This window comes from Apis laboriosa, unplaced genomic scaffold (genome assembly GCF_014066325.1).
Source record: "Apis laboriosa isolate Shangri-la unplaced genomic scaffold, ASM1406632v1 scaffold18_cov149, whole genome shotgun sequence".
Lineage (NCBI taxonomy): Eukaryota > Metazoa > Arthropoda > Insecta > Hymenoptera > Apidae > Apis > Apis laboriosa.
Window position 1 is genome coordinate 3,696,306 of NW_025222233.1, and position 19,908 is coordinate 3,716,213.

Consider the following 19,908-nt stretch of genomic DNA (forward strand, 5'->3'; position numbering starts at 1 on the left):
TCGAATTAAAAACAAATTCTAAAATTAGATTCGAAATAATAATAACGAATATCGAAAAGGTAATTAGGAATGTTAAATAATTTATGTATATATACATATACATATAAACGAAATATTGATGTACATGCTACATGTTATTATAAATACGTAGAAGAAGAAATATATTGCCATTTATATCGTTTTAAATCATTTATTCTAGAAATAAATGTGATTAAAGAGAATAAAAAATATGTGACTCACCATTCGTAGATAACAGCTTGGCAGTGGATAATCTAACAGCTTTTCTTTCTTCTATTACCAGAAACTATACTCGTTCACGAATATAACGCGCGTATTTTAACAAACATTAAATATTAATTGTAATAACTACGATTAACTATTAGCACATATGAATCGAACAAAATTCAAAAATCGTAACTATTACATTATGCAATATTCGTGCACGATTTTATATTACGCAATAGAATTGAAATAAACTACAAAATAAAACAAAATTTTACGTCCGTACGTTTCGACGGTAATGGCGTAACTGAGGCTCCTTGTCGTGTATATAAACATTACGCGGCAGGTAACGCCTTAGGCAATGTCGATTACATCGATAACAGAGGTAACTGCGGGTAGAATCTCTATATACAAAAATAAAAATATTTTAATTTTAGATATTTATTATTTTATATTTTAAATATTGTAACTCTTAAATATATTTTATATATTTTAATAAATTTTGTAAGTAATTACTATTTCTCATTTATTTATTTACTAATTTATTAATTTAACATAATAATTCATAAATTATTTCTTAATCTTTCTTATTTTTTTAATATTTTTAATATTATTAATTTGATATTGCGTGTGATTAATAGTGATCTTATGTAAGAAACGAATAAAAATCTAATATTTTTTTGTATCTTATGTGTAATAAAATTCAAACATATAAATTCTAAATAAACGAAAGGAAAAAAAGTGAAAAGGAAATTTTTAATATATATATATATATTTAATATAAAGGTTCTTAAGAAAGTCGTTCTCTCAGCTTTGAATAAGGTAGCTTTATTTTGTTAAAAATATTACTGACATTATCAATTAACAGCGGAGTAACGAGTAATCGGAAAACGATGAGATACTTTCTTTTACACATCGTGATCGTTGAATTCCGGCGGTGTCGTCTCGTACTTTACAAAAAAAATGTTCTCGTTTTGCGTTAAAATATACATGTCTATATGCACGTGTTTTGTGTGTGTATATGTATATATATAAGTGTGTGCCTGTGTATCGTGAAAGGTGGCTGCGATTGAAATGCGACGAGATCATTGAATCACTTTATTGTCACACGCCATATCTGGCATCAGGGGTATCTTTTATCAGATATATTATACTGGATACAGTCACTAACGCTTTATATTTAATCATTCCGCGTATAGATTCCGCCATGAACTCCTCGTATCGTAGCAGTACTGCATTTCGAATTTTTTACCAGCTAGTCGAACCATTGAGATATATACAGAACTACGATTGAAAACGGTTTCGTGTCAAGGATCTGTAGCCGATTCTGTATCGATCCTAGACATTTCCCCGAGAACGAAAGAAAAAGAAATCGTCGGAGGAGTTCCCGGCCGAGTTCTTTTTATTCCCACGGAACTTTTTATCTAATCGTATTGTTTAAATTCTTTCGCCTTTGTATTTCTTAATTTTTTCTCTCTCTCTCTTTTTAACGAAAATGACGCACCTTTTTTCGTGATATCCCACGCTCTCTTCCTTTCTCTCTTCCTTGCTTTCTCGCCCGTACTCCTCCGTGTTCCTTTTCGAAATATATCCGGACGTATGTCACACAGATAAATTAGAAAACCGTCCCAAGCGGTTGACGCATATGTTTCGAACGGTGCGAAGTTGCCTCATTGATATTCGAGAATCAGAACCGCGTGATCTTACGATCGATATGTGCATCGATTCCGTCGCGAGCGACCCGCGCGGGAAACTATGGGAATCAACAGTATTAGAAAGTCACGTGATCGAGGCATTGACGAATTGGAAAAAGTCTATTTGAGATTCCTTAGTTCCGTCGAAATGATCTTATGGTGCAGTGTTTCTTTGTGCGTGACTTGTCGAAATCCATTAACAAAAGCAACGAATTCGAAGCACATTATTGATCGTATTAATCATTCGACGCGATTACAGGAATACCTATACTACGCTGGATCGTCTCTACGAAATTTTTAAGTAAGTAATGAATTTCATTGTGTAAAGAAATCGTTGACAGTGTCCCTTCGTTTTTAACGTTTTTCCTTTCATCTATCTCTCTCGCTCTCTTTTTCTGTTCTCACACTCGTTCTTTCTCACACACCCTATATCGTAATCGTAAACCTAAATTGCCTCTCTAAATTTGACAAAAGTGGTACCCCTTGGCTCTCAAATTTTCTGCATTCCATGTAAATTGTATTATTTACTCGTTCTATCTGTCTTTGCGATTAATTTATTTCTTTTATATTTTCATTATTACGCCCCCTTTCTATCTCGTTTCAGCCATTGTTGTTTTGTCCGATTCGATTATATTTGTTCGAAAGATTTCATTTTTTTTTTGTCTTCCTTCAATCTTCTTTTCGTTTTCGTTTAAGTTCATTGTAAGTATATAGGTACAAAGTTGGATATTAATTTGTTCGTTTTCGTAATTAATACTATTTGTATGTATATGTGTATATATAATATATATGTGATTCACGATGCGTGTTCGATCCTAAGATTGAGCATGCCTATGTACAAATGGGCATGGCAAGAGTGTGAAAATTAATAATTTCTATCTTGACTCTCTTCGCGTTATTTCTACACTTAAAACTTTTCAGCTATTTTTAACAATTTGAAATTAATAATAAATAAATTATGGGTTTCTTTTTATTTTATGTCAATTTAAAAAATTTTTAAAGATAATTTATTTAGTAAAATATTTTTAAAAAATATTAAAAAATATTTTAATATTTTTAATAATAATTAATATAAATATTAAATAACAGTTACTGCGAAGACAGTCAAGGAATTAAATTAGATCAAATCATACGAAATTAAAAACAATGATATCTATCATTTTTTTCAAATCCAGCCTGCTTGTTTTCATTTTTGATACGTTTACCTGTTTTACAATTCTTTACAAAATTTTTAACGAAATTTTCTACGAGAATTTATCGATGTTTTTAATTCTCCAAATTACCTAATAATGCAAGTGTAGAAAAAGTAAACTCGTTTTCCTCCTTCCATTCTTTTCTTTTTTTCCTTCGAAATTTCTTAAAACCGGCTACTATAAATTATAAAAATCCTACGTTTGTATAGAATATGCAGTATTTTATATCATAAGCATTAATAGTCCGCAACGATAGGACCTTCACGAAATTTTTTATATATTTTTTCATCATGACTATTATAATAAATTGTTAAAATTAAAGAATTGAAAATTTTAAAACTATTTCAATTTCGTCAAAATAAGTTTTTCCTTTGTATCGTATTATAAAATGAAAATTAATAAATAAAAGAGAATAATTGCAAGAAATTAGAAATTAGAAATCGAACAAATTTCGCGAAGAATCTTACAGTCGCAAGTAACCGGCAGATTACAAACTGAACATATTATTATAATTCGTAGTCTTGTATTTTTTTTTTTTTTTCCCTTATCGAATGTTATTCACTAATACAGAGTTTATATTTTGTTGTGTGGTTAATTACGTACATCATTGTTCCAAGAGTCTACTAATATAAGTCATGCACTTGCAAAATGTTTTTTTTACTTAGAAATCGTCTTAATAGTAATTTTTTTTTCTTCGTTTGTTCATTTGATAATTTACGTTACACGTCATCTGATAGAACTCTACGTTTGTGTTCGTTTTTTTTTCTTCGTTCACGAGTAAAAAAGCTTCTTTTTTTCGATTTTTTTTTTTTTATTTTTTATTTCCTTGCTGCACGTTCTGTCCACTAAATCAAGCGTGTTATAGGTATGATAAGATATCGCTTCTTTTTTTATACATCCTTCTCGTAATAATGGTCGATCGATTACCCGGTTACCAGATGGTTTAGCCTATCTATAGAATTTGTCGCGAAAGAATCGAGTTCCTCACTATTTTTTATCCATCTCATCTCAATTCTGTTTTCGAAATTAAACCTCACATCGTGATTACGTATCATTGTTTCGCTCGAACTTGCTTAAACTATATCTCTTTGGAATTTTGTATAATTTTCACGTGGTAATAGCGGGTAATACGATAGAGTGCAAATGCAAGAAGGAAATAGATAGATTTGTCGCGAGAATTTAAAGCATAGTAGCGTGACACCGGATTTTATAAGCGTAAAATATGTGATGAAATATCGATAATGAAGTCACTGACATAGAAAAACTTTCTAAAGTTCTAATTTTAATATACGAAAATTCTTATTCAAAAGTTCCGAGGAAAAGTATAGATTGATATACGAAAAAATTAGATTCGGTTGCAAATTTTAGACCCTCGTGTGGTACCTACTATAAGTAGCTATTCTGCAATATCTCCGAAAGAAAAATGGTGACTCTATTTCAGTGACGTCGATCAATATCCAAGGAGTACCTTTTAAAGAGCAACAAACGAGGAGTGAAGCGATGTAAGGGAACGAACTGAATTTTCGTGATGAAAAAGGACGACAATAACCGTGTTTCTCAACGAATGCGTATAACGTGCAATCCAAAAAAGCAGAACGTATTTGTTCGAAGCAATTAAACCGGCAGATTTCTTTTTAATCTCTTCGACTCGAATGATTCCTCTTATTCCCAATTTTTCTCTACGATCAACTTTGAATAAAAAAATTTCTTCTTTTCTTTTATCCCAGTTTATCCACAATTTTTTTTTTCCCTCCTTTCCTTTCCTCTCTCCTATCCCCATTTTTGCAAAGAGAATTCACATATTGCAAGCACAATCAGCAAAAAGAAAATTACATTCGTTAATCAAGTGTTTAATGCTATATAGATAATTATCTACGTACACGTGCATGCTCATCGAATTTTTGTGTGTTTCACAAGTGACCAGACAAATGCACAGACAAAGATCGAACACATAACATGAGAATTAAGAGATATAAAATCGATTGTGAGTTTCACGAATCGCGCCCCCCCCCTCGTTCCTCGTGGACGATGGCGGGCGCCGTTTCCGCTTCCGTTCCCGAAAGGTTCGTCAGCAGTGATGCGTAATGTTAATTCATGGATCGACGGTTTCCGTGCCGTGTCTCGTTTTAGGGGACGAGGCGCGATTCCACGGAGGATCCGTTTTATATGCAAGAATTACGTGGGCGGTTCGTTCAGTAAATATTCACGTTAAAAAAACGAGCGTTCCTTTGAAAATCGAGTGCAAGTCGATAAAGAGAATAAAATATTCTAAAAGGTACATACGGTTGTCCCCTTACGCGTAACATCCGATTCGTGAGGTTATTCGACAATTAAATAAAAACTAACATAATCACAATATATGACAGTCGATATAGTTAGCATTTTACTTTTTTCTCTCGCTCGCTCATACTCTCGATCTTTCTCTCTCTCAATCTCTCTCTCTCAATCTTTTTCTCTCTCAATCTCTCTCTCTCTCTCATTCATTCGCTCACTCACTCACTCACTCACTCACTCACTCATTCATTCATTCATTCTCACTCGCTCTCTCACGCAAAATAGTTGAAGATGGGCTACTTTAACGTTCAACAACAATTCGCTAATTCACGATATTTCTCGGCCTCGTTCCCGTTCGCTCTCGCGATACGTTCGAATCCACGGACGATTTTCGACGGATACAAACGCGATACAAAGCTCGAATCAAAGTCCCGGTCTCGTCTCGAGCTTTGTCATTATTATATTATATTAAATAATTATTATTAGTATTATTATTATTATATTTATTTATATTTATTATTATTTTCTTTTTTTTTTCCTTTTTTTTTTTCTCGAACGTGATAGTAAAAATCGATACGCGTTGCGGTTACGCCGCGATCCTTGAAATCGCGAGGGGAACGGGATGACGAAAACGCGACGGTCAAGGCAAATTGTTCATCATTTTCTTAATAAACACTTGCGTGCATACGTATCGCGAATTCATATATATATGTATATATATATATATATATATTGTTATAATATTTACAATAAATAATATACGCTCTGACGATGATATCTCTTGGCTAAAAACTTTGACAACGAGTTCCAAGTTAATTTCTCCTTCTTTCTTTCTTTCTTTTTTTTTTTTTTCTTTCTCTCTTTTCCTTTTCTTTCTATAATTTGTTCATTTGATTGTTCATTTGGTACTACGACTGTCTTTTTTTTTTTCTTTATATACATATATATGTATATATATATTTCGTGTCCTGAAAATCGTCACTTTGGCGTTCAACACACGAAGCGTTTTAAATTATGTACAAATATATTGTAAATGTCTTGTCGCGAGTACGCGGATAATATATTATTATTATTATTATTATTATTATTACTTAAAATTTCGTTAAATGTTTCACAATATTCGCGTCACATCACCGTTCGTAACGGGTTTAGATTCGAACAATTTCACCACTTCACAAGTTTCTCGTTTCCCTCGTATCACTTGAACATCGAACATCGAATCACCACCGTTCGGCACTCCTTTCTCACAGCACACCGCGTTGAAATTCGTATCGATCTCGTATCGAGTATCTCTGGGTTGCTTTCACTGTAAAGGAAACGAAAAAGGATCAGTCGGTTGTTCGGCTCTTGACGCGATAATATATATATATATATAATCCATAAAAACGTATAAGAGGAACAATAAGAAGTAGATATAAATGTGGAAGTAGCTACGTAGGACGTATGTATGTACACAATTAAAAATAAGAGATTCAGAGATCGGGGAAAGGGTTGTTGCATCTTTGGAACATTTACTCGGGGTATTTTTGGTTGGTTTCTCTTAGTCTTATTTATAAGAGACATTGAAGAAAACTTGGACAAAGGACTCCGAATACGGCAGACTTACCTTTTATCTTTCTTTTCTTTCTTTTTTTTTTTTTTTTTTTTAAAAGATAGAGGCATTTAATTTATTAGATCGAACAGGTTTCGCACATTGGACTGAAATCGTTCAAGAAAAAAAAGAAGGTATTTGCGATAGGGTGCAATGTTGTGCAGAATTTTAGATCAACAAAGTAATCAAGCAATGTTCTCTACGATTACTCGTAGCTGTAGAATAATAAAAAGTCAAAAAAAAAAAAAAAAAAAAAGAAAAGGAATATAGAAAGAGGAAAAGAAGACAATCAGATTGCGAGGTGAATACGTCGACGAGAGAAAACAAATACAGAGATATTCAGTAGTAAAAAAGAAATATTCATAGTAAAAAGAAAAGTAGAAGCTGAAAAAATGTACGATTGACCATCAATACAAGAAAGAAATTTAAAAAGCGATAAGGTATTTCAATGTAAAACGGAAGACAAGGGAAACTTTTAACAGCACGTAGATTTCACGCGGATACTTTTTAAAAATATATTCAAAATGATTCAAACTCTTCTCTATATATAATGATCGAACGACACGAGAAAATAAATAGAAGAGAAATTCATTGCCAGGTATCCGCGTGAAATCGATTTCAAATCAATTATTTAGGAACGATGCGTTGATCTCAAGTGCGTACCTAAAACTATCTGGCGCTCCAGGAACATGGCTGCTATCTCTACATCTAGTCTACAGACTAGTGGCTCATCTGATATGCCGTACATGATATGTGATGTGCTAGTGGTGTTTCTAGAAAGACATGTCCTCTCGTACGACCTTTCACACTTTTCCCATTCTCGCTGTTACCTTGCAAAGTAAAACACACTTTTCTCGTTTTTCTCGTCCAACAACGCGAACTCACTTGCCCAAAATTCTTTACCCACGCAAACTTTTCTCACTGTATATTTCACCATTCTTCTCTCGTTAAATACGATCATCGATCGTGATTTACTCTTTTACCGTATTCAGAGCCGACGGTTATCGATGATATCGATACCATTGATCGATTGTCGAACAATTGAAACGCGATATTTCTTCATGATGGAACACGATGAAACGAATATCGCGTGAAATTTCCATGAAAATCTTTATCCCTTAAACTTACGCGTTTCTATTCATCTTAACGATCCTCGAATATTCGCGAACAATTATATCTATATATATATATATATATAGATATTCCGTTCGAAAAAAAATATATGTATATATGTGTGTGTAGATTATATCTTCAAACGCGATCAAGAATATATTCGGTATTTTTTTTCTTTTTTTTTTCTTTTTTTTTATACTTTTTTCTCTCTCTTTTTCTTTTTTTACCCCCTTTTTTTTTTTACTCTTTCCATCGTGGGAATTATTATTAGCTCGAAAAGAAATTCGAAAACTACCGTCGGATTACACTTAAAAGAGAATAGCAGATGGAAGAGCTGTTTAAATCTTAAAGGACTCTAAGGACGTGGCCGAGGATCGACGGGATAAAGCTAAGGATGGAGGTCCACTGACCAGGGATATGTTGCCAAACAGCTTATACCACCCGAACACCATCTCATTGAGGTTCAGTTCGTCCAACACGATCTGCGCAATGCCCATGAACACTTTTTTCCCTTCTAATCGGCCGTAATCACCCCATACTGTCACCTGTAATCAACAAGGAAAAGAAAGGGGCGATTAAGAAAAATCTAGAAATCTCTTAAACCGATTGGAATCTCTCGATTAGGATTATCATATCTAATAAAAGAGAAGAAGGTGTATACTTGCCTGCAGTATACAACCCCGGCAATTTTCTCTGAAGGCTAACGACTGTTGGTAGAATGGATCCAACGTTTTCCTGGCTGCTGTCGTTTTCGCTTTCGCGATGCATTTCTTCCCATTCACCAAATAAACCTTCACGTAGGAAGCTGGATCGATACGAAAAATGATTCACGATTAATTGTAAACAAATTAATTATTGTTTCGGACACGCATTCGATACGCTTTATAAATTCTTTTAAGAAAACAACGAAAATAAAATTTTGCGCGTATCTGGCTTCATTTCAACAAAAATCAATATATCCTCGCTTCGATTTTTAAATTAATTCGTTAAAAACGAAACAAAAATAATGCGAATAGGATCCAAGAATTATAATAGATCCAAGAATTGATTGAACGAACCTGGAATGGCTTTAGTGCCCTGTTTCGGTTTAAGGTCTTTGGCACGTATGACCTCCACTTCGAGGAAGCCTTTCTTCTGAGAGAGCGAGAGCTGAATCTCGCCAAGGCAGCGTGCACCGAGTGCCTGCCTCCCGACCACTTGCCCAGGCCCAAGATCTTCGATGAAATCTCTCAATTGGCCGGTTTCGCCTGACATTCGTAGACTGGGGGACCAACTGCAGTTCCCAAAATCGAAACGTTTAGCGAACCATCGAAAACTCTCACGAGAGTATTTATTAAGGCGGGTTTGTTAAAAAAAAAAAAAAAAAAAAAAGATCGAACGAAAAAGAAGAAAAAAAAAGGAGAGTAAAAATTAGAACGGGGGGAAAAAATTGGTCTAACAGAAAGAAAGTTTCGAGGGAATGCTCGATTCACAGACTCTGTGAATCGAAGATAACGTAATATTTATTTCATTCATTCCATCTTTTTTTTCGATTTGTGTCGATTTTCTAATTTTCCAAAGTTTATCAATTTGATGTTAATCACGAGAGAAGGGAAGGGGGATCAAATAAACGAATAAGAGATCGTTCCGCGGGAGCGAGGGACGATTCTCGCAAGCCTTCGACGTAAGTGCGGAAAGAGAGAGCACATCTCATTCAATTTGTATGGACAAGAAGAACTCACACGCTGCGAGTATATAATAGTGTTGGTGTAGCGAGTAAATATATATATATATATATATGTAATAATATATATACGAAGAAAATTGTAAGTTTTGGAGAACTAGTAGCAGGCTGTCGGTGCATGCAGTCCATTCTACGAGCGTAGTAGTAGTATACCATTCAACGATAATCAGTTTTGCCCTTTGACACGATTCGCTTCACCGTTGATATTAAGATTTACGTATAGCCTCTGATTATCCTTGAATCTGACTAATTGTACTATGTCTATTCATGCTTCATCAATTAACTTAATCCAGAATAATATTGTTCTCTTAACTTACGTTCAGGATTTACCTTTCCTCGTCTTATTGTCTATAAAATCTTAGTCCTTAGTTACCGCAACACTTTAGCATCCTCGTTGCTATATCGCGTGAAACGAAAGTTTTCTTTATACATAGAGTAAGACGATTAACATTTGATATATATCCATCTTCCTGGGTGTTTCGTTATCTTGTTAATTTTTTTTCTTTGTTTTTTTTTTTTTTCGAAGAAAAAAAGTAGAGAAATACTTGGGATCATTAGCTGCGGATGACGTGTGGTTCAACGATGAAAGACTGATGATTATTCGTCTGCTAATATACATATATATATTATATACGTATTGCGCTCGATCGAATCAGAAATTAATAAATATGTCCAGAATAATAGCGTTCTATAGATATATATGTATATAAACAGTTTTTAATTTTTAAGATGGGTTATAGATAAAAATATTCTTCGTCGTGAATGAAAATGATGAAAATGAATATGATGATGGAAACACGTATATACACAGAGTGTGTGCGCGGTTCACATACAATGGTGCTTCGACGATTATTTAGCCAAGCAATAAGCCAAGACGACGATAACATCGACAAAAAAAAGAAAAGAAAATGATAACGATCAAGATCACATTGATATCACATTGAAATATAAAATTACGAGAGAAACGAAAGAAACTTAAAAATAAGTGACATTCGTACAGGCTTCCATTTCTTCCTTCTCGTGGCGAATTACGTTAACTCAAGGAACAAAAGAGTTCGCATGTTTCGCACACAATAATGGAAATGATGGTTGTGATGGTGATAAATGATAAAAAAGAAGGGAAGGGGTAGTAAAAGAAGCATGAATGAGCAAAACATCGATGCTGGGCATACACATCAGCTCAATCACACGTCGAAAGACAAAACGATCCACGTTTCACGTTCGCGATCTCCTGTGCAATAAAACAATAAAAAGGTTCGTCCGAGGAGCACGGTGAAGTAGAAAGAGAAAGTCAGAGTCGGATAGAGAGAGAAAGAGCAGAGTCATTAGCAGGGTTAATCCAACACTTCTCCTCGAATCAATTTCAAAATCATTGATCTTTTCTTCTTTCGTTATATTTAAAGCTCGCGAGTAACCCTGCTGGAAAGATAATAATAATAGATAGATTGTTGAGACAGATAGAGCGAAGAGAAGGAGACGGAAGAAGACAGAAGAGAGAAGAGAAAGAGACAGAACGCGAAGAAGAACAGAGAGACAGACAAAGACAAAGAGAGAGGAGGAGAAGAAGAAGAAGAAGAAGAAGAAGAAGAAGAAGAAGTAGAAGAAAGAGACAGCAAGGAGAGTCTCGCAGTTCCGGTTGCAGAATCGGTCGGTGGAGGCCACTACTTACGAGCTTCCTTCGGAACTAGAGATCGAGTTGAGACTTCCGGCTGTGTCACTGGCCACCGATCCCGACTGTTTCCCGGATTCAAAGCGCTGATATGGTACAATCTCCTCGGAACGTTGTATGCTGCTCGGCGTGCTGTTGCGTTTCCGGCTCGATAAACCGGCGCGTGCCTCCGCGACACCACTTCCGACGAAGACCCCGCCGACACTGCATTCTGCGTTGTAAACCAAACAAGAAACAACCGCTAAAGCTATAATCTTTCATTTTCATCCCGGTATCGCGTCTGCCGTAGCCCTTTCTTTTCTCTTTTATCCAGCTCCAGGTGGTCGCCGTTCGATTTTTCTTTCACGATTCTAATCACGATTCTGATCACTTTCTCTCTCCTCACTCTCTCACTCTCTCTCTCTCCCTCTCTTTCTCTCTCTCTTTTTCACTCGCGCTCACATGACTCGTTCGAATTTTCTCTCGTGACAAAATTAAGAAAAATGATAAGGAGAGAAAGGTATACACACACATACGCGCGCGCACACGTACACCTCGTGATCGAGAAAAACTCATTTCAGTCGGATATGAATGATATAATCGATGAGGGTTGGAAGGCAGACGGTAAGGAAGGCTTGCCTTTTTTTTCTTTTTTTTTTTTTTTTTTAGTGTTGGTCAATTACCACGTAGAAAAAGAAAGACTTCGTCAACCTGTGTTGTCGGGTTAAGCTTTGAGATTCGATGATATGGATGATCCCACACAACGAAGCCTGCAAAAGATCTCGTTCCTCGATGGGCTAAACGCTCGCTGTCTGGAAGAAAGAATACGATAGGGCAATGGTTAACGGCCAACGGAAATTCGATCGTTTCCCAGAACTTTTTTTTCTCAACTCCGTTCTCGAGCTCGCGTTTGCAGTCAGAAGCGAGCAAAAAAAAAAAAAGCGTCACAAGCTTGAATGTTTTCAAGTGTGTATCTATCTTCAACGAAACGTCACATCTATGGTTCCGTTGTTGAAAGTGGTGGTCTCGCTGCGCCAACTACGTATACATTCGTACGTGTGTGTCTTTGCGTGTCGTGTTCGTGTCTCAACACAGAAACTCGTGTATGAGAAGGGGAAGGGGGAGTGTTTGATCCTACGAAAACTCGTTCGTTTCTCTTCGCACGAATTGGAAAGAAATACATGTGTTCCATCAAATTTTCGAGAAATACTTAAGAAGTGTCCGCAGGCAGAATGTACAAGACTGTGCGCTACATTCAACGAATCAAGTTTTTTTACTTGGTAACTGAAAAAAGAAAAAGGATAAGAAGAAAAAAAAAGGGAGAGAGATATCGAGATATGTATAATCATGTATATACATATATATATACATATATAAATACACACACATATATATATATATATATATATATATATATATATATATATATATATANTATATATATACATATTGTACGTATATGTAGAAATATATGCGCAATAAGAACACTGCAGCGCTCGAAGAACATCAAGAAACGAATAAGCCGTAATGGGTGAAGCAATCCTCACCCCAAGCACAGCTGCCTCTAAGATAAAATAAATGGAAAAAACGAACCAGGTGGTCAACTTACCTACCGTGGACCCGCGTTGATTCTCGATTCGTCACGATCAGACAGAGATTCGCAACAAGTTGACCACGTGTTTCATTCTAAAATGTTGTAAAAGCTGTACAAAACAGACAGACACCGCGACATCGTATTTGCACCAGCATCAATCCCGGGCCGGCGCTATATATATATATATAGGCTACAAAATAATACGAATAAGAACAGCCCGAAAGGAACAAAATGATGTACTTGAGCGGCTGAATACGTAAGGTATTCTTGAGCGGCAGATACAACCTTTCTGCTCTATTCTCTCTCCGCCAGATCTCGATGAACGGTCTTCATCGAGCTCGACTCGGCTCAGAACAACACGTGCAACAACTCGTTCCTCTAAGAGTTACGTATCGCTACTACGTGGAAACAGTCTCTAATTATCTATAGGGTGGGGAGGGGGGAGTAAACCGGGAATCGTCTCGCGGCTTTGATTTTTTTCAAGAAACGTTATTCTCCTCCTCAAATTTCGATCGAATATTCGAGGAGAGACAAAGCATCCAACAGAGGAAACAGCCGGGAAACGTTTCGCGTTTCACTCCCATGCACACACACTCTCTTTCTCTCTCTGTCTCTCTTTCTCTCTTTCTCTCTCTCTCTCTCTCTCTTTCTCTAATGCAAAAACTTCTTTCTAAAGAGTTAATTATGTGCTGCGTGTTAGTTTGTATATATATATATATATAGTTGTTGGCTGGTAAAGAAAAAAAAATAGATCGTAGATCGTTGCTCTCGTTCTTCTTGCCTCTTCGTGCCTCTCTGCAATTTCTCTGTACTCACATTTCTCTCGAAGGCTCGATGCTAGGCACTGCGTCTCGCATCTCGCGCTTCGATCTCCTCTCCTCGACCGGACCGAGTTATGGACCGCTAATTATCAATTATTGGAGAGAGAGAAAAGAAATCTATCGTCGCGCGTTACGATTTTGAAATTTGGATCGCGAGTCATCGGGGGGAAGTTAGTCGAAAGGCGAAAAATCGACATTTGACGACGTAAACGCCACGTCGCTCCCTCGCTCCCACGTAACGGAAAAAAAAAAAAAAAANGGAAAAAAAAAAAAAAAAAAAAAAAAAAAAGAAGGGAAGTAGCAAAGGAGAGGTTGAAATCAAAGTAGAAGAGAGAGAAATAATTAAAAGGGGGAGGGGGGATGATATATTTTGCAGGGTGTGTTCGGACCTGTCCCCGTCGCCGCTACCCTCGCCGTCGCTGCTGGCGGAACTCGGTTGTCGTCCGCTTCTTCCGCTGGCCGTGTCCTCCGGCAATACCTCCTCGCTCCTATGAACTGTAAACGAGGACTTGCCCTTCTTCCCGAATCCTAGCCGCCGTTTTCGTCCTTCGTCGCCCACGCATGTACCACCAACAGACGCACGTGGTATGTTATGGTTTTTGCGTGACGTGACACAGTTTTTTTGTTGTGATTGTAGTAGTAGTAGTAGTAGTAGTAGTAGAAGTAGAAGTAGTAGTAGTAGAAGTAGAAGTAGTTGTAGTAGTAGTAGTAGTAGTAGTAGAAGTAGAAGTAGTAGAAGAAGTAGTTGTAGTGATGGTGGTAGTAGCAGATGTTGTTTTCGCAGTGGATGTGATCGTGTTGTTGATTTGCATATACGGTATATATGCGATGTATATGCGTTTTTGATGCGTGTGTGAAGAGATTTGATTTTTTTTTTACTCGTAGCAAAGTGTGTGGTATATATATATATATATATATTTCACGTTGAATTTGATTTGAGTATATTGTTGCGAGGTTTTTGCGTACAATAGTAGGAGCGATCGTTCCAGCGATCGATGGGGGGTGATCCGCGTCGAGTGTTGTCCCGTGACACGATCGCGCGAGCGACGATATAGCCCCGCCACGATGAGAAATCGTGCAGGTGGGTGCAGATCGATGACGTGAATGGTCCCCAGCGTCGAGAGATAGTCGGTTGGTAGAAGTAAAGTGTGAATGTGTTCATGTCGAAGAGAGGCGGATAGAGATGAGGAGGGATGGCGGAGAAAACAAGAATACGATTAGAATGTACATACTGCCCCGTTTTACTGGGATTTTTTTTTTTTTTTTTTTTTTTTTGTACATCTACGATGCGCTCTCGATATCGTCGGGTGAGATACGATTCGCGATTCCTTCGATTTCCTCGGCCTCGACCCTTCGATTTCTCATCGAAGGATGGAAAATTCGAATCGAGGTTTCTCGAAGGGGGGGGGGGAAACGTTTTTTCACGTCTCGCGTGTACGTGAAGTGATGCACAAAAGAACGAAGCGATGTAAAATTTTAAGAGAGGAGGAAATTTTTCTTGAAAGCAACGACGCATATAGCGAGAGCGCACCGTAGGTCTACTCACTAATGGCGCTAAACTATTCGCTACGCTATTTACTCGAGGGACTATCGTTATATCATACAAAGAGACTGACTAGATTTAAGATGGCAGATAGAAAGATAGAGATAGAGAAAGAATAGAAGATCTAGAGATCGCGCGAGTACAAGTATGACACAAGTATGAAATATATAGAAACGTTTTCTTTTCTTTTCTTCGCGCGACCGCTCTCGCGTAAATTATCGTTTATAAGAATATTGCCGGAATGCGAAAAGTAACGATATAAAGTATCGCACGCAAAACGTTCTCTAAAACGTAAAATCGGAAGAAAGGACTAGTGTGACGATGTGTTACCTGTAGCGGACAGTTGACTGGTGCTGTTACTCTTCTTCCCCAGACCTGACTGATACTGCACCGCGCTTCCCCCACCGCTGCTACTTCCACTTCCGCTTTTACTCCCGGGCGAGCTCTTGCGACCCCTTCTCGAGGAGTCCTCGACGTTCAAACCGATCGCCGTGTCGCTCAAACTACCGTCTGTGAAACAACGCTCGCGTGAATACGGCGAATCGAACGCGATCGAAACGAAGAAGGAAACGCGAAGAAGGAAAGAAAGAGAAAAACTGGAATCGCACGTTCGAAAGAGAGAGAGAGAGAGAGAGAGAGAGAGAGAGAGAGAAAGAAGAAAAACGAGAAACGGAAGGGGAGGATAGAGAAGAGGAAAGCGGCCGCTCTCACTCACCGACTTTCTCGTCCTGTGGCGCGTCGGTGTTACTGAGACTCCTGGTGAACTGACCCCTTTTACGATCGTCGTGCTCGCTATCGGGTGGCTGGCTCCTGGACGGTTTCTCGTACGAGCCCGACTGACCGGTGTACTCGCTGCTTTCGGGCACGGAGGAGGATCGGCGATCGTCCCGGCCGTCGTCGCGTTGTCGGTTGACGGCGGCGGCGGAGGCGTCGTCGGCGACGGTTTTTTTCCGGGAATGCCGTCGGATGGACGACGACGGGGAGGGCGTGGTGGCCACGGTCGAATCGTCGTAGTTGTCGCGCGGCGACGATTTCGTGTTTCGTGAGGTTTCGTGGTGATCGACGGCCCGTGGGTGGTAGTTTTTAGCAGTGTCGGAGGTAGCGGTTTGGGAATCAAAGAGACTCGAATTAGCGTTACCGGGGTGGGGTGCTCGGTTACGGGGCCTACGCGGATCGCACGGGCCAAATCCGCAGTTCTCGCTGCACTGGCTCTCGCTCTCCATCGAGTACTCGTAGTACTCGAGGGTGTCGCTGATCGCTACGTTCCTCTTACTACCCTGCTGCTGCGCCTGCTGCTGACTCGGGTGTCGCTGGGCCTGCTGGCCGTGCCCCGTGTCCTGCTCCTCCTCCCTCTTCTCGAGCAGCTCGAGATCCCTAGCCTCGGGGCAACTGCTATTTCGCCTACGATAATACCTATGCCTCGATTCTATCGACGGCCTCCTCTCCTCGATCTTACGCGCCAACCAGCCTGCCGACCTACCTAACTCGTAGTGACCCGACATCGCTAACTCCCGACACTCCGGACAGCTGGTCTTACGCCTAACCCGATACTCCGATACTCCCCGCCCCGCGCGAGGGGGCGGCTCCCCGTACGACCCCGTGTAATGCTCGCCGCGGCTCTCCACCACGTTCTCGTAATCGTACCTCGATTCCATCGAGTAACCGTCCCGAACCTGTTCCACGTCCTGGTAAACCGATCCGATACCCTCGCTCCGAATCATCGTCCCTCGGTTCCTCTCGCGGAAACAGTCGGCGCACACGACCGTCTCCATCGAGCCGAAGTCCTCGTCCGAGTCCAGGATGAAGTTCGTCCTTCTTTCTTCCTCTTCCTCCTCTTCTCCCTCCTCGCCTCCCTTCCTCCGCGGAGGGTCGTAGTAACGGAGCTCCCTCGCCTCGGGGCAACTCGCGTTCCGTTTCCGGCGATGCAACAGACGCCTCGCTCTCTCGGCCCTCTCCGACGAGCTCAGCTCCTCGTCCGAGCGTAGAATCGGCGTCGATTCGGCCCGTTGCAGCATCATCCGCTTGCTCTCGGAGAACGTTGGAACGGCGAGCAACGCGTCGCTCGACACCCTCGTTCGATACGTCCCTGCTTCCAAATTCTCGTAAATCCCCGTACCCGCGCTGCTCGCCTCCTCCCTGCTACTTCTCGTCCCTTCTCGCCTGCTTCTCCTCCTCCTTCTACGGGGGAACGTGTTCTCTTGGTAAGCGGCGTCCGCCCGCCCGTATTCCGGCCCACTGTGCGCCTCGTAATCGTACTCCTCCGCGGAACGATAATCGCGGTAATCGCCGTCCGTCGCGTACTGCGACGACCTCCTCTTGCGTCCGCCTCTTCCACCGTCCCCTCTCTCCTCTCGTCCGCCGTAATAATCGTCCTCGTACATCTCAATCGCGGCATCGCTCCTCGCAACGTTTTCATCCTCGTAATCCTCGTAAGTTCGTCGTCGTCGTTGTCGTCGTCGTCGTCGTTGTTGTTGCTGCTGCTGTTGCTGCTGCTGTTGTTGCTGCTGCTGCTGCTGCTGCTCGTAATCGTCCATATTCCCTCTGTCGATGAACCCTTCGTCGTCTTCGTAACCCTCCACGTCCCATTCGACGTAACCATCGTAACCACCGTTCTCCAAATTCGCTCTTCCTTCGATCGTCGTCCTTCTCCGTTCCGCGTCGTAACGCTCGAAATCGGGGACGATTCCTCGCGGAATCGAGAAACGGGGGATCTTCTTCTTCTTCTTGCTGTCTCGGCCACGGTATTTGTCCACGCTCGCCTCGTCTATGCTGCAGTATATGTGCTCGTTGTCCGCGTCCAGATTCCTCGCACGTTTCTCCGCTACGTCTCTGGCGAAGGCGGAGGAAGGATCGTGATCGCGGAGTTGGAACGCGGTCGACTCTCTGTACTTCCGTTTCGTGGGATCCTCCCGGCCGAGGAGGAGCGGATCCCTAACGAAACCGATCGTCTGATCGTCGCTGCTGAACGAGTTCTCCTCCGATAATTCGTAGGAGCGGTAAGGCTCGACAACGGTAGCGCCCGTTCCCCCCGCTCCCTGCTCGTCGAAACGCGGCATGTATATCTCCGTCTCGCCGCAACTGAACTCGGAATCGTAACCGTAGAACGGTTTGTGATCCTGTTTCAACATGTAATCGTAATTCTTCTCGCGATCGAGCAGAATCTTGGTCACCTTCTCGTCGCCGTTCGAGTCGAAGTACGATTTGCTCTGATCGCCGAGGGCCGGTATCTTGTCGCCGTAACCCGCGTCGTTGATGGCGAGATTCTTCTTCAACTTGCGGCGGGCCGTCCTCAGGCTGTCGTCGCTGAATATGTTGCTCGAGATCGTGTCGTACTCGAAACTCTTGGCCCTACGCGAGAGCATCCCCGCTCCTAGTCCGAAACCGGCGTAACGATCCGCGTAGGTGTCGTGGAGCACGTCGTAGTCGAAGCTCCTAGCCTTCGAGAATAAAAAAGATCTACGCGGCCGCAAGCTAACGTCTAGATTCCTAATGCCGAGATCGTCCGTAACGTCGTGCAACCCTCTCGAGAACGAGTGGTGCCTAGATTTCGCCCCTCTTCCACCGCGATCTTGCCAGCTACGCGACCGTCTACGGGTACCCGCTTCCAGTTGATAGGGCGACGAGTATCTGTCGCGAAACTTCTCGATGAGCCGGTCGTTGAAGTCGACCTGAAGGCAATCCTCCACGTATATCTCCGGTATACGTTTCTTTGAGCTACCCGTAAGCTCCTCCGGCTTGAGCATGTAACCTTCGGAGACGCTGTACTCGCTGGTCTCCGGGCTGTAATATCTCAGCATGTTCTCGTCGACGGTCTGCGACCTCGTGAACGGCGTACGCATCTTTCTGTACAACGAGCGCACCACTGCGGACTTGCTCCGTACGAGGGGATGCGGGGTGGGATTGTGCTTGCTGGGGTTGTTGCTCCTGGGCTTGGTGGGATTGTTGTTCGGACAGTGACATTCGCTGCAGGGTACCCTAAGTCTGTGCCTGCGCCTATTGCGCCTAGGGGGCAGGGGCATTGGGGATATGACACCGGGTATTAAAACGTTTTTAACTGTCGGTCTGCAAACAATGTTTTTCATATATAGAGTTTTAGCGCTTCTGCGATTACACATGTTAAACGATTTCTTTTTTAGCCCATTCTTCATTTTTTTTCTTTTTCTTTTTTTTTTTTTTTTTTTTTTTTTCTTTTTTCTTTTTCACAATTTTCATTCAATGATCAAAGAAGGAGAGAGGAAAAAAAAAAAAGAAAAAAATAGACTCTACTCGCGCGTTCGCGATCGATCGAACGCGTTCTCTTTCTCCTTTGCTTTATCACTTATTTCCCCGATTTTTCTTCTCCCTTTTCTTTTCTCTTTTCTTTCCTCTTTTTTCTTTCCTTTTTTTCTTCACTTTTTTCTTTTTTCTTTTTTTTTTTCAAGCAAAAGTGCAAGTGGTAAAGAAAGAAGAATTTTTTTTCATCCCGAGAAATTTTGTTGCATTTTGTCACTCG

General features: G+C 40.4%; 1 protein-coding gene and 1 long non-coding RNA gene across 3 annotated transcripts in view; both read right to left on the reverse strand.

The window, feature by feature from the left end:
• The window catches only part of LOC122712064, a 123,574-nt gene extending 123,103 nt beyond the window's left edge, over positions 1–471 (reverse strand). For both annotated transcript variants that reach the window (XR_006346249.1, XR_006346250.1), the window contains exon 1: positions 241–471. This is a non-coding gene — a long non-coding RNA (uncharacterized LOC122712064). The remainder of the gene's footprint in view (positions 1–240) is intronic.
• Positions 472–8,152: 7,681 nt separating this feature from the next.
• The window catches only part of LOC122712052 (regulating synaptic membrane exocytosis protein 2), a 59,785-nt gene continuing 48,029 nt past the window's right edge, over positions 8,153–19,908 (reverse strand). Inside the window, exons 18-24 of the mRNA XM_043931368.1 lie at positions 17,937–19,478; positions 16,132–17,858; positions 15,747–15,926; positions 11,480–11,690; positions 9,146–9,360; positions 8,753–8,892; positions 8,153–8,632 (exon numbers count right to left, since the gene is read on the reverse strand). Of these exons, the coding sequence (XP_043787303.1) occupies positions 8,426–8,632; positions 8,753–8,892; positions 9,146–9,360; positions 11,480–11,690; positions 15,747–15,926; positions 16,132–17,858; positions 17,937–19,478 (4,222 nt within the window). The 3' untranslated portion in view covers positions 8,153–8,425. The remainder of the gene's footprint in view (positions 8,633–8,752; positions 8,893–9,145; positions 9,361–11,479; positions 11,691–15,746; positions 15,927–16,131; positions 17,859–17,936; positions 19,479–19,908) is intronic.